At 41.5% G+C, this 15232-nt stretch overlaps 1 protein-coding gene across 1 annotated transcript in view; it reads left to right on the top strand.

Moving 5' to 3' along the window:
* kdm4b (lysine (K)-specific demethylase 4B) overlaps window positions 1–15232 on the top strand; it is a 47940-nt gene that overhangs the window by 14260 nt on the left and 18448 nt on the right. The window contains exons 6-11 of the mRNA XM_029429453.1: window positions 185–234; window positions 4320–4423; window positions 6433–6570; window positions 13387–13583; window positions 13777–14039; window positions 14938–15173. Of these exons, the coding sequence (XP_029285313.1) occupies window positions 185–234; window positions 4320–4423; window positions 6433–6570; window positions 13387–13583; window positions 13777–14039; window positions 14938–15173 (988 nt within the window). The remainder of the gene's footprint in view (window positions 1–184; window positions 235–4319; window positions 4424–6432; window positions 6571–13386; window positions 13584–13776; window positions 14040–14937; window positions 15174–15232) is intronic.

Consider the following 15232-nt stretch of genomic DNA (forward strand, 5'->3'; position numbering starts at 1 on the left):
TTTTTTCCAGCTATTTCCCTCAAATGTCTTTACATCTTCCTCTCATTTCAGATTCAAAGAATAGGGTTTTTGACAACTTTTTAATGTTAAAATTGTGTCTTTCTGGTAATGAGAGCTTTTCGTAATAATAATAATAGGCTAACCTTTTACTAAACTGATCACCTTTCCCCCCCTCTGTCTGCAGGTATGCCATCCCACCTGAGCACGGCAAGAGGCTGGAGAGGCTGGCACAAGGTGAGGAGCTGATGATGCTTTCAATTATTATTTTACCTTTCTCACAGCCTGCTTTGTGAGTGAGGGAGCAAGCGCTTCAGACGGTTTAACACAAACCAAGAAGTCATACACATGCTTCACACATCCAAAGCACACTGGTTCTCCCTTGCAGAGGAGAATACAAAGTGAAGTAGCACTTCTCAGTGGCCTCATTTCTCTTTAGCACAACATGCACGATACTGTTAAGAACCTTTTACCACTCTGCAACCTTTTTGCAGTTTCTTGTCAGGCTGACTCGGTGGTCCTTGGCGTGAACGGTGTGGTGCACGCTGTGGTCCACACATTGAATTTTCTTTTGCATGTATGCAACGGGTGAGAAACTTTGATGTCTCACTTTCTCACCACGTACAAATACATTGATTTCTTTGTCACCTGACTGTGCTAAAATGGTGCCTGAGAAGATGGAGCAGCTTGATGCACTTAGTGGGTGCAGTCACTTGTACTAAAAATATCAGGAGGGCTGGAGATGCTCAATTTAGAGGAGAGGCTGGGCGAACTGAAGCCAGCAGCATCACATGTTTGCGTCACAACTGAACCAGTTTTAATGGTTTTGACATGAAGGTCTCAAATTCTGATTCAGATAAATAGGGCCTGAAGTTAAAAAGTCTTCAAAAACTCTGTCTTGAGTGTTCAACCACTCTTTTTGACCCAACATTTCTCTATGCACCTCTCCCTTTTTATTCCCATCACTCATGTTCTCCTCCTCCTCCTCCTCCTCTCCCCTGTTTTGATCAATGAAGATTAACTTGTGTATTGCAAGTTGCTCAGAGTGAGGTATAACATGTGGGGATGATGACAAGAGAGTCTCCCCAATTTCAAACTACATTAAATAGACACACCGTTTGTCCTTGTTGTTGTGAAGAGCTGAGAACAAATCAATAATCACCAATTCATAGCCCGTGTCACTTGCCATCCTTCTTCTGCACTGGCTGGAATATATAACACACAATATGTGACTTGTGACAGACGAGCGATGTCTTCAAAGGGGGAAAAACTAAAACTGTAGAAGTAATATTAAACGCATGATCTACAGTGTAATGTATACATGCTGTCAATCTAGCTTTAGTCAACAACATCGTCTTGTCTCAGTCATGGGGGGGGGGGGGGAAAGCATCGACAAACATATTTCGTCATAGATTTTTATTAACGAAATGAGCACGGAGTGTGAGGTGAAAACCCTACAAAAATCTGTATTTAAAAAGAGAACCACTGCCTTGAAGAAAATAGACCAATGTCACATCGGACATTAATAACGGTAATAATGGCTGCTTTCTATTTAGTTGGTTAAGTTCCACAGCCCTTGTGTTGATCACCTTGATTTGCTGGTCCACCTAGATAGAATGACATTTAGTGTTATTACTTCCACCTGTTGTTTTCGTACAATGGCAGGACAAATGTCTGCTGTGAGAAAGGCCCATTTTATTGACAACTTAAGTCCTAGAAATAGAACGAGAGTAGAACATAGACATTCCCATTCAAATTAACATAGAATGATGGTCAGAGCGGCGGCCATTTTTATGTGTACCGTTGCAGCGGACTTCCTCATTCTATTTCTATGGTCAATGCACAGTGATGAGCGCCATTTTCTCTTGAACTAGTCAAATGACCAGGGCAAACTATTTCAATGTCCCTCATTCTATTTCTATGGTCACAGTACACAAAAACACCTTTGCTGAGGAAGAATCTTGAGTTGTTGTTGTTGTTAAATGGCCATAACTATCAACCTGCTGTGCTGACTGCAAGCTGATTTTAACTTCCAATCATGCGTTGTTTATCAGGTTCACAGATGCTGCTCTGAAGAGCTCTGTTTATCATTTCTGTATTGCAACATGTCAATCGGAGTGGTGGGTATCCCTTGCTGATTGAGACAAACCTATTATTATTATTATTATTATTATTATTATTATTGTAAGCTTATCAACCAAATAGTTCACAATCTGGACCTCTGGTAATCGTAACAACTAGCTTGAGTCAGTGAACCTAACGTTTCCCCAGTATCTGAAGTGGTAATCAGCTTTAAGAAGAAATGTATTTAACGTAACATTTCTGTTTTCTGTTATATTAATGGGGATTTTGAATGAGATTGTTGAAAACTGAAGCTAAATAGATTTGATAAGCGATTCAAAAAGCTTCCAATTCTGACAGTGAATAGATCTCGCAACCCAACCTTAAAATACACACTGTAGACATTTCTTATCACTCTTCATGTTCGGCATTGAGCTCTCAGTCACAGTCAGATTGCAGCCTTCCTCTCATCTAGGCAGCTGGCAGAAGCAATGCCAACGGTATTTAACAAGCACCCACTGACCTATCAAAGCCATCGTCAGCACAGGTAGCCAACTGTTTACGAGGTTCTAAAAAGGCATTTATGAGCGTAGTAGGAATGCCTAATGGGGCTGGGACAATGGTCTTGTTACTTGAAAACTCATCTCCAAACATTTGACACAGCAACTGCCGTTGCTCTGATCGCTCCTCATCTCCGCATTATTTCAGCCATTGCTTCAGGCTTGGTGGGAGGCGGTGGTGGGAGGGGGCAGGGTGCTGGGTTGGAGGCAGGAACTTAATTTTCAAACTCAAAAGGACAGAATGAAGCCTTTAAGTTAATATTACCCCGTGGAGAGCTCAGAGAGCCAGCTGCATTTTAATGGGGATTAATACCCGGGCTCTGTCGGCACATTATTCACCTTTTTTATCAGCTCCAACAAGCAGGCAGGCGATGAGAGAATAGTGGCCCTCTCTCCCTCTCTTGCTTTGTAGGGTGGAACAGAGGCTGAAACAATGCAGTGAAAATGAAGGATGAAATGGGTGCCAATTATACTGTCAGTCGCATTAAAGTTTAACTGGGTGGAGGCTTGCATGGACCTCCTTTGAGGCACTGGTGGGTACAGACCGTAAAGAGTGGGAGAGGGAGTGATGGAGGAGAAATTTTTCTTTTGATTATGCTGAGGCCTTCTGAGTCTCGCTGTCCCCAAGAGCAAAAGTGAACCTTTGTTCTCCGAGAGAGTTGGGGCTTTGAAAATCCGGAATGTCAGAGGGTGTATTAGGGAAGTGGGGTGTTTGTTTTTAACACAAAAGGTAACATTGCCAAGTTGCTTTTGCTTATATATTTGTAGTAGTAGTAGTAGTTGCAATCACACATTTGCACAAAATATACAATTTTGAATGGTTTTGTAAAAATGCAGATGTTTATTTACGAGTAACCTTGGGAGCATAGACATTAACAATTACGTTACTCATTATATTGTTTTGGGATTAATTATTAACGGTAAACTAATGAGACCATGGTTAAGACTATTGGTAGACTCTGTCTTCTAATCCTGTTAGTGCTGCTGCTTCTTAAAATGAATAGCGCAATATCTATCACACAATTGTCTGCCATTGCAAAGTAAATCTTCTCCATAGGTTTTCTCTTAGGTCGTGCTGAATGGGATAACAAGTGACAGCACCCAGTCCCATTTTTGTGCTGTAGTCTTTCTTTGTGCCACAATGCATTCCAGCTGAGATCCCCTGAAATCCAACCTGAAGGCACACAAACAATGCATTGATATGCACTGCAGTAATGGGATTATTCCACACTTTGGGCAATAAATTAATTCACACTCTTGTCAAACGGAAACCGGATTTCCTTTTCCAGGTTGTGGGATTACCAATAATATAGTAAACACGGCTACATTTCTGCTGCAGAAATCTATTTTTAATTCTTTAAATATTTAGCTGCACACTAAGCCCTCCTCCCAAAGCTTCCAAAAAACTCTTAAAGCAGCATCCGATCACTAAACGGTTTGCTAATATTTACATTAGAAGCATTGGGAACACATGTTTAAACATAACCACAAATACAGTAAAAGAAAGGTAGCATACAAATCTGATTACTGATAATTATGTAATGCCGGCAGTATGCAATTGCTGCAACACCTACAGTATCACACACATATATATACTGTAGTTATTGTCATTTAAGTTTTCCTTTCACGGATGATTTGAGTTTCTGTATCTTGTCCAGTGAATTATCCTAAATATCTTGTGTTCGCTATCGCCCCCTGCAGGCTTCTTCCCTGGTAGCTCCCAAGGCTGTGATGCCTTCCTTCGCCACAAGATGACGCTGATATCTCCTTCCATCCTGAAGAAATACAGCATTCCCTTTGACAGGGTGAGTGCCGACTGGTCCATGATGCATGATGTAAAAAAGGAAATGTTATTGGTCGCCATGAGAAAATAAGGTTCATGTTGGTCTGCGTGAAGGGGACAATCTCTGTGTTATCGTTGGAAGCTTGTACCGTATATCTGTACTTCAGCCAGCATTGCTTGAACGATGCGTGCATAAAGGTAGATCCACTTGCCTTGTCAAAATGGGTTGAAACGGCGTAACTCATCATTCAACGTTCTCCCCACTCGCTCCACCGCTAACTCAAGTGTCTAGCTTAACACTCCAATGAAGAACGCTATTAGTATCCCCTGGTCCCACACTCTGTCATGTGACTAAAATCTACCTTTGCCAACAGCATTAACTTGCATGTTTTCCTGTACAAAATCATTCACTCACAGTGCATAGGCTACAGCATCCCTTTAAAAACATACAATACGTATAATAAGGAAAGACCTTGATATTAAAAAAATAAATGATATTAAAATGTGTAACGTTTGAAAGGGTAAATGAAGTTGTGTATTGCTTATTACTGGGTCAATGTGATCCTTTTCTGCCAGGCCACCTGACTTACTGGCTCGTCTCTGATAACGTTTGTCGGTGTTGCGTAAAAAGAGGTATTTTGAGTGACGAATAACAACGCAAGCGAGGTTAGTGGCTCAGCTTTGACGCAAACGTCACAACAGCTACTGCACTAATGACACAGTATGAGTCATGTCTTCTGTTGTGTCTGTCATAGGAAATTGATTGCCATTCTTTCTGTTTTTGTTCTTTTCAGTAGGCAACATATATCTTCACAGTGCAAAAATTAATTGAAGATTGACAGAGCAGGCATACAAAGTTCTTTACTGTCAGAGGAGTGTGTCTCCCCCCCCCACACCCCATTTATCCCTTCTTTCCTCCCTTAGGACGTCATTATCACAGTGAACAGTGTTACCCGTTACACACCTACAGTACCTCTCTCGATTCATGTGTAAAAATAAAACCATCTTCTTGCGTTCTTGCAAAAGCAAAAAAGGGATGTTTGATATCTGAACCACTGCCTTTAGTTGAGGAAGTTTGTCTCCCACTCTCAGCCTCTACCCCCGTTTCTCCCCTCATGCCTGTCACCTTGTCTGGCTTGATGTGTCTCTTGAATGCCTGGATCCAGGCTTCACAAAGAAGTTGCGATTCAGAGCCAGACATATAGGGCTTATGTTTTGGGGCAACACATTAAAAAAGAATGTGCTTAACTTGTCGTCAAATTCTCAGAATAACACGGAGCTCATGGGAAGACACTCAACCCTTGGAGCAGCAGTCATGTTGGGCTGAATTAATTTTGTCAGAAAAGTTTAAAGAAAAGTTGTTTCTGAGGAGTTGAACTCCTTAAAACCTCCTGGGCAATTCTAGGGGATGTGAGACTCATGATTAATAATAGAATATATTTTAGAATTAAAAGCCAAAAGGTCAGCATATAGAACTGATCTTTGTGAGTAAATTACAACACTTGGAGGATATGCAACATTACCACCTGTATTACTTTTTAATTACAATTTCTTTACAGCAAAATAACTAAGTCTAAGGGGTCAAATTAAGTATTTTGTGTAAAAGGTTTGTATATCATCTTTGCCACTGAACACATTTTCAAAATAAAATGCAATGTCCAATAAAGAATGTCAAGAAATGACCATATTTCTAATGACTGGACAAAAACTTGAGAAGCAAGTGTTGTCTCCCAAACGGATTTAAAAAGAAGTGTAACAGTGACCTCGATGACACATTTCATTAGTTTTTAGTTGGACAGCTACTTTCAGAGTTGTCTTCATTGGAGTCGATGCAGCAGAGGAATAAATGCAGCCGGGGGTTTTCTTCTTCTGATACATTTGACAGGGGTTTAGTTTGAATTAGGTTCCCTAGAGGTGGCAATCTAAACATTTCTTTTGGAATTTTTACATGTGCACACATTTAGTTTTTTTTTTTTTCATGCAACATGTTTAAGATTTGTAATTTTTCTGTTTTTCTCTCTCTATGAACAGATAACTCAGAATGAAGGGGAGTTTATGGTCACTTTTCCTTATGGCTACCATGCTGGCTTCAACCATGGCTTCAACTGCGCAGAGTCCACAAACTTTGCCACCCTCCGCTGGGTGGACTACGGCAAAATGGCTACCCAGGTAAGATGAGACAGACGGGGCATACTGTATATTCAGTCCTTGGAGCAATGAGCTGAAGTCAGTGTAACTGTAAAACACTGTTAATTGTCCAGATTTTACTATGTGGAATTTAGTCTTAGGAAAATTGTTTGAGTCTTGAAATCTCAAACACGTATGGAAACCTCCACCTAAATCTCAACCAATTTGGTCATCGTCGCACAAATCCCCTGCAGGCAAATGTAGACTATCCCCTTGAAGAGGTTTGATCCGATGTGTGATTCAGTAGCGACTTTGCAGCCTTCCCTTTGGCTGTTTGGTTCTCTGAAGGAATAATGTCATAGGTCATATTGAAATATAAAAGCAACGTCTGGTTCTCTGCTGCACACCATCTGTTACCGACACTAACCGTACCCTCGCATCCTTCCATTGACGCAAGCTGCCTCTTTGCCTGTGGGCTGCTGAGCATGAAATTGACAGAGCCTGGGTTGGTTGTGAACGGGTGCCCAACTACAATGTCCTCTGGAAGAACCTCCCCACCATGTCTCTTTTCTATACATTCCACTTCATTTTCCTGTTCAGTTCCCCCTCTCTGTGAGTGTTCACATATGTGTGCCCCTTTTCCCTCCTTTCTCTCCACTTGGCTGCATGTCAGATTTATGAGATGCCAGTTTGCAGAACTACATCTCGCTCTCTTCTCCCTCTTTCTCATTTTCGGCCTTCCTACTTTACCCATGTGGCCACTTGTAATTTAAGAACCAGTAGTCCAGGCTCCAGTAGTCTTCCCTTCACCCAGCCGAGTGCTCAAGGGAGCATCCCCACTACACTTGTCTCAGTGTGATAAAGAAGAGTGGTCCACTCTGCACTGCTAATCCGAGTCGACAAATCGAAAGCGCAGCACCACCCACACTCGGAGGAATATGAAAGAGAACAGCTCGGCGAATGAGACGGGCTCTTTCTGCCAGTCCATCTTTTTCTCTTCGTCTTTCTCACAGACGTTTTCATTCTCCTGGGGCAGTGTGCTAGCATAGTGGTTACAGAGATTGCCTCGTAACCAGTGCTGCTTAAATTCAGTCCTAACAGCAGTCGGACTGTATGTCCTCAAGCAAGACCTTGAATTCATTCAGGAACCCTCACTCATGAATCATTCTGAGGAAGAAATTGGGCTTAACTTCACCGGGTGTGGCTGTCAAGATGGCATATGACCTGTGAGATTTCTTTTTTACTCTCCCTGGCTTTTATATGATTTCCTCTCATTAAAACTAATAACGAAAAACAAGTCGCACTAAATGGTCTGTTTTTCTTTCTTACTGTTGCCCCACCTGTTTGTGCTTGTTAGCTGACGGTTAACATTTGCCAACTCTGTCACTTAACGTGACAGTTTTAGTTCTTATAGCAGTTACAACAGTTATTACAGACACATACAGATTGTATATTGATTTGTAGAAAATTTCAAAATATTGACAGTTACCCTGTTATTGGGATTTCATTCCACATGCCTGGACGTCCTGCACACCAACATTGGACCACCTGTCTTGTAGGTCAATTTCTTTAATACAACTTTGAGAACAACTAAAGGCTGAGTTTTGGTTTCTGCCCAAAAAAATCCAAATGGTTTAAGACATTTATATTAACTTAAGGGCCAACTTATTAATAAGGATGCACACAAAACAAGATTAAGGCAAGGAGAATAAAAATCTCACATCACATGTCGTGTCATATGCCATTTTTGACAGACGCACCCAGTGAAAGGACGTTGAGTCTTCAATCTTCCTCACAATGATTCATGACTCAGGGAGCCTGAATGGGGTTCAAGGTGTTGATCGAGTATATACAGTATGACGGCTGTTGGGACTGAATTTAACCATGTAAGTTTTGAAAGAAGAAATAACATCTACTTCTTCCTACAAAGGAGAAGTACAATTTATAAGCAATAAAACACAGCGTTGGTCAGTTCAACATACTCTGGTGTTCTGCAGGCTTATGCAAGCGTTTGGACCTGTTACTACGTGTTTTAGCATTTCCCATTATGCTGTAATTGTAACTTGTCTGACAGCCGAATAGCAAAAGTTACATAGGTTAGCTTTAAGTAATGAAACCCGTATGTAGAGTCCGTAAACATTGCACTGCATCTTCACAGAGAAATTGGGCAGTTATTTCTGCCAATTTAATGTCAGTATATTGTTTTAGATATACAGTAGAATCGGACAGCTTGCCTTTGCCAGCCACTTGCTTGGCAACGATGCAGTCTCTCATTCTCTCTTGGTCCTTCTAACTGTCTTAAGCTCAAGCAGTTATCTGTTAACTCGTTTGGCTGTCTCCCCTCCCTCTCCCGCCCTCACTGTTGGCACCAAACAGGACAGTGAACGATGGGGCTCAGGATGGAATTTGCCACCGTCTGGGGTCTGCAAGCACACGACAGAGAGAAGGAGAGAGTGAGCTTGGGCGTGTTTCATGTTTCAGTCTTCTTTTTAAAAACAATCTCCCCAACTGCTGACCCATCTGTCTGACTAACTGAGCGAACACACACCTGCGGTCAAAGGAGGTCTACTGTCAGCGCTCCTTGCGTGCTGTGTGTGCATCTACTTGTACTTCTATTATTTCAGAGATTGCAGTCTTAATTAACCTTCTCTTCAACCTTCCTGAATTTGCATTAGGTAGAAGCCATTTAATTTTCTTTTTTTTAAGCAATTCAGGGGTTCAACATCTTACTCGGATTACTTCAAATAGACATGGCTGTTGACTTGGGTCATATACAGCAAGCATCACATCCGTCCACAGATCACATTCACAATAGATGCCAGGGACATGACTCTCTTGTTTAATTTAGACAAAAGCCCGGGAGGTTAACCCATTTTGATCTCGTCTCATAGGGTCTTCCAGTGCTGTCGAGCCACCGCACTAATAGCCAGAATTTGTTACATACTGTATTTGCAGTTTTCTGGTAAGTTTGTTAGAAAACATCTCCGCAATGAGCACACTGAAGATGGCAAAGAGAACCTGACCGATTTATTCTGAAAATAGTTATGTCTGCCGCGCCATTATGTTGTTGAATGTTACTAGTTTCTGTGTTCCTGATCTGTAGTATTTTAAATGAAATCCTCCATCCGTTCGTTTGGTGCTCAGTCACACTTTGCTGCTGCTCCCTCAGGCTTCTGCTGTGATTTTTCTGTCTGGGAGAGGAGCAGAAATCATCCTCCCACTTCCAAGACTAAATCACATCACTTTTTCATCTTGAGAGTGAATTGCAGAGCACTCACTTCGTCTTTTTATTTTTTATATTTGTTTGCAGACATGTCTTGTTTTAGCGAACCCACATTACATGCTGTAATTGGACGTACTGAATTGTTGGACCTTTTTTTTTTTTTTTTTTTTTTTTTTATAATCTGCAACCTATGTCCCTGATAACCATTGAACAATATGCATTTTTTTTTTGTGTTGTGTGGTAGGCTTACTGCATTGTTAAACCGATAGAAGAATATGACTGTCCTATGCAAACACTGCAGAGAGCCAAGGGCAAGTTGTGTCCACAGAAAAATGCTCAATGTTCAATATTTTTTCAGAAAACTAGGTTTTTCATAATTGGTAGATTTGTATTTGCCACTTCTGTTTCAAGGCGAGCTATGCAATACTCAGTCGACCCTGCCACCATTCACTGCCATTAGAGGGCAGCCATATCGTAATAAAGGACAGACGCATTGTAATAAAGGACAGACACTTCTGGCCACAAGTGGGCACTGTTTCATCATAGTAGAAATATTGCTGACATTTACAGCAGAGAACTTGGTGCCTCCATAAACATAAACCCGACAGATGCTGAAATACAATGCTCTTTGTTATGCACACAGTCACAGGCTACAATTGTGAAAGCCATACACCACGTCTTATTCACATTTCTTCATGGCTTACTGTTTATTTAAATCTCCCCCTTTCTATTCCGCATATTAAGCAGCTGTTGTTGAAGGAGGGTGTATTTATGGAGAGAAGAAGAGAAAGAAATAAGTGGGAGGTTGAGGAAATATGAGACATTTAAGTTATTGTTTGAACTTGGTCAGCATTTTTTCCACAGCATGCAGAAGACTTTAGAAATATTTGTGGAACAGACAAAAGCAACAGAGCAACGCTTTTGTATCATTTCACACAAGGTGTAAAACCAGGATACGCAGCTGGGTGATGTACAGACCACCTGAGAAGTATGTCCTACATTTTGCACCTTGACTGTTTTTTAGTTATCGCTCCAATTATTCTTAGTTAGTGCAGTGCGCGTTTGGCAGATTGCTTGGCCTCTAGTATTGCTGCTTGCAGCTTTCTAGAGAACCGCTCATCCAAGCAACTTCACACTTTATACTGCACTCCTCAGCAATGCACCCGCCAAGTGTAAAGTCAATCGGATAAATGGTTGTCGAGAAAGACGTAGACTCCTCTTTTTTTCTTTTCTTTTGTTTTTATAAATTTGTTAGATTCTTAGGATCAAATGTCTGGTTATTTTTTTCCTCATCAGTGATAGTGTGATTAAAGCAAGCATGAAAGATTTTTGGATAATCAAATTTTCCCAGTTACTGTTGGTCGGGTCAGACAGGTTAGACTAAAACCCTGTGTTGTTATTAGTACTTGGCACATCAACTGTGTCCACTGATCCATAGAGAGTCCCCAGGCTTTAGGTTTTCTGTGGCTCCAACAATTTAGCTTCATTAGGAGCCCAAGTATACTTCAGGGCTCATTGACTGCCTGCCTCAGGGCGAGTTTTTGTTTTCCCAGATCTTGTGCATCTCCAAATCTGTTTCCCTCCTCTAATTAAGTTTTTATATGATAATAAAGTGTAACTCGTCCTGGCCCTTGAGGATGGCAACAATCTCCATAACCTCTTTTAATAGTTCCGTAAAAATAAAATGAGCCTTTTATGTCTTTTTACAAATGAAACTAGCACATTGTGCCTGGTACAATCGGTGTAAGAGCGTTATATGTCTTGTGTTCTTTTGCGTTTTGTAGTTTCCTGGCATGTTGCTGTTTTTCACTAAAGGTTTCATGACTGTAACAATCAGCTGTACCCATGCTCACTTGCCCCCCTCTGCCCTCCATTCTTCTGCTCCAACACTCTCCGCCCGACAACATATTTTAATGTTTCTGTCAAGTGGTATCTAGATGAGATGTGGGCTCGATATTATTTTGCTGGGGAGGGTGAGCCGCTGTGTTTCCAGTAATTGAACATAAGGCTCTCGGTACAGCTCATGAAATAATAGGGCCAGCATGTAATACAGCAAGGGCAAAAACAGAAAATATTTTCCTCTGTCTCTCCTCCCGAATCTTTATTTGTTTCATCTCCCTCTTTTTGCTCCCATAATTCCCAAACTTCTGTGGTGGAAAGTTTGAATTAAGTCTCTATACAAATGACCAGTGAAGTCTAATATACTGAAATGAAGATTCTTGAGAAATAAACTTGTCTTTGGAGTATTTATTCTTTGTACAATTGATGCTCCTTCTTTGCAGAGTGCAAGCAGTTTGCGTGAGGGAGAACCCCGATAAAAGTGCGTTCATGTATTTTACAGACAGTCAGGAAAAGGAGAGGGGGGACACAGTTGACCCAAAAAGTCAGTGAGTAGAGAGGGGGTGGAGGATTCACACAGTGGCAGATGTTGGGTAGACATGGATACATAGACATTCTGTTTTGTTATGATGACCTTCAGTCTACCTAAGATACAATTCACGGGTTTGAAGTGTGGGACCAACGAAGACTTTGCCTATCTGAAAGGAGGCACTGGGAGAATAGGGTGGGAATGCAAATCCAGTTACAGAGATATGAGGAGAAAGACAGAAGTCCATTGAACCAAGTATTAAATGATAAGATTTAACACGGACATATGCAATTTTCCATCCACTGCTCTCTGCTGTACCTGCCATTATATTCCGCACTGTGGTTTCATGTTACAGCTCCTACCTTCTCTAGTCAGCCGACTGCTTCATTGACCCGTAATATCATTATGAAGGTTGGTGGAGGCACCATAGAGGTGTGAGCGGTTATAAGATGCAGCCATCACTCTCATTTACCTCTGGTAGATGTGGTACTGTGTAGATGGTAAATGTGCAGATAGTTCAGTCTTATTACCTGCCATATTTTAATCACTTCCATATTTTAGCTTGATGCAATATACAGTACATGAGACACCAATTATTGGCCTTTCGCCCTTTCACATATTGCCTAACAGACATGGAGATTAAGGTGGTGTATCGTCCAAACCGTTTCAGCCCAGTTAATATTATTCCACATAAATTGCCCTCATTAGCTTTTTGTGTAAAGTGACCAGATGCAGGACTACAAACTAAGTGCATGTTGTTGTTTCTATGGTAACTTGTAGCAACAGTCGCTACTTTTTGTTTGTACTAACCGTCTTTAGGGTTACGGGCATTGTGCTATGCTTGGATAACAATCCTGACTCTTGTTCACACAGACTGTGTGCTTCACACTGCAGTAATATGCACAACATCATTCAAACATCACTATTAATAGTAAATACGGTTGTCAGTCTTATACACTGGATGCCTAAATGTAGCCTTGCTATTGTTTCTCGCCCCATATTGCAAATCTAAATGAGATGAAATCAAGTTGTCAGGTGTATCCTAATTAATGCAATTTCCATACATGATATTTCAAATGCAGAATTGAAGCGTAATATTAATGTTGTTCTTCAAATAGTAAAGATCTGTTCAGCAGGGGAATAAAGACACATTCCTGGCAAAGTTCATAAAACACTTGTCATACATATGAATCTAATGAAGTATTCATTATAAAACATTACTAAGTCTTTACGTAAATTCTCCTCTTCTCTGCTCGTCTTTCTCTAGTGCACCTGTCGTAAAGACATGGTGAAGATCTCCATGGACGTGTTTGTGCGCTGCCTGCAGCCGGATCGCTACGAGCTGTGGAAGCAGGGCAAAGACACCACAGTGTTGGACCACCTGAGGGCCTCGGGGCTCAGCAGCCCCGAACTAGAGCGCTGGAGGGAGCATCGTGTAAACCACAGAGCAAATGTCCTGCGAAGGTGAGATCTCAAACTGCATAAATAGTCTCAATTCTGAGGTTTTGATACATGTGTTGCACATGCATATACAAATCTGCACATTATTCATTTGAAAGGTGTTTAGTTTCTATATTCATTTTGGCTTCTTCTGCTCTGAAATGAATGAATTTAATAATTTGTCTGTTTTTTTTTGTTTTTTTTTACCTCACCCCAGGGCCATGCAGAAGATGAAGCAGGTCCGTCGTCTAAAGCTGGAGGAGGTGAAAGTGCTGGCAGAGGAAGGCATTGAGCTGAACGCTGCCGAGTACCAGCGTCAGGTGGAGGAGCGCGAGGCCCAGCGGAGGCAGGAGAGAGAGGAGCGTTTAGCCAAAGAGGCCATGATGACCCTGGAGGCCATGGAGCGTGAGGAGCAGGAGGCTGCCGAAGCGGCTGCTAAAGCAGCAGAGACTCCGGCAGCAGAGACTCCGGCTGTAGAGGGTGAGGACGATATTGGCAGTACGAGATTGCAGTTTGTTTGTTAGTGTAAACGCACCACACCGGAAGATAAGTGGTTTGTATTCCAGGGCATGGCACTAGATTAATGTGGAGATAATCAAAACTGACATGGTTGCTTTATTTTGATTTTTAGTTGTGTTTCTGCAGATTCTATTTAACTTTCTGCAGCATGAAATATAGATAACTCGACTCCATCTAAAAATAAAGAAAGAAATCAAATACAATTCAAGATGCAACCCTGCAAAATCAAAACTCGTCATGTCTCGGCTCAGTCCTCACCGCAGTAATAATCCCTCATGTCCTCTATCACCTGTTACCCTCCTCAAAGGTTTTTTAAAAGCCATTACCACTGTTATGGGAATTGTTGTGTTTTAAAATGTTCATGTGCTTAGTAGATGTCAAAACATAATGAAGTATTGCATAATAAAGTATAACCTAAGAGTGGCTGTAAGGATAACAGCCTGGACAAGTATTTGGCTTCTCTCTGTGTCTCTGAGAATTAGACACCTCCTTGCGTGTCTGTGTAAAAGTATCCAATTTGCATATCAACTACATGACTGTTGCCAGGTAAAAACGAACTGCAAGCATGTAAGGGCGGGGTAGCGGAGAGCGACCTTGCTCGCGTAGAGCGAGGAGGAGAGAGTGCTGTATCCTGTGTTCTGACCTTGTTGATAAGCATGCACCTGTTTGTAACAAATAATGATATTTAAGAATAAGCTGCAACGTAACCAGTTTCTCTTTTAGTCTCATGTGCGTCTTCACCGGGTGTACATGGAGGCTCTTGTTAACTAGATGCAGCAGGTTTTCTGTTTGCCAGGACAGCCATCACTTCTCTTCTGAAGTTTTTTTTTTTTTTTCTCCCCCCATTTCTCTTTGCCAGAACAAGAACCCGAGGCCAAACCACAGAACCCGACGGAGGACACTGAGAAAAAGAAGCAGAAAAAGCCGAAGAAGATGTCAAATGTCCTTGACCCCATCACTGGGTTTGAGGAAGCATTTGTGCAGTTTGCGTCATCCGGCATCAAGAATTCAAAGAACGCCATTGTCAGTCATCCAGAGGTTGCGAACCCTCTTTCTCCAAGACAGAGTGACATCCCAGCAGACAACAAGTTGGATGTGAGTGCCACCCAAGTTAGATGGTTCAGCTTTAAGTATTAGATTTGCCCTTTGAGTTG

This window comes from Cottoperca gobio, chromosome 4 (assembly GCF_900634415.1).
Source record: "Cottoperca gobio chromosome 4, fCotGob3.1, whole genome shotgun sequence".
NCBI lineage: Eukaryota > Metazoa > Chordata > Actinopteri > Perciformes > Bovichtidae > Cottoperca > Cottoperca gobio.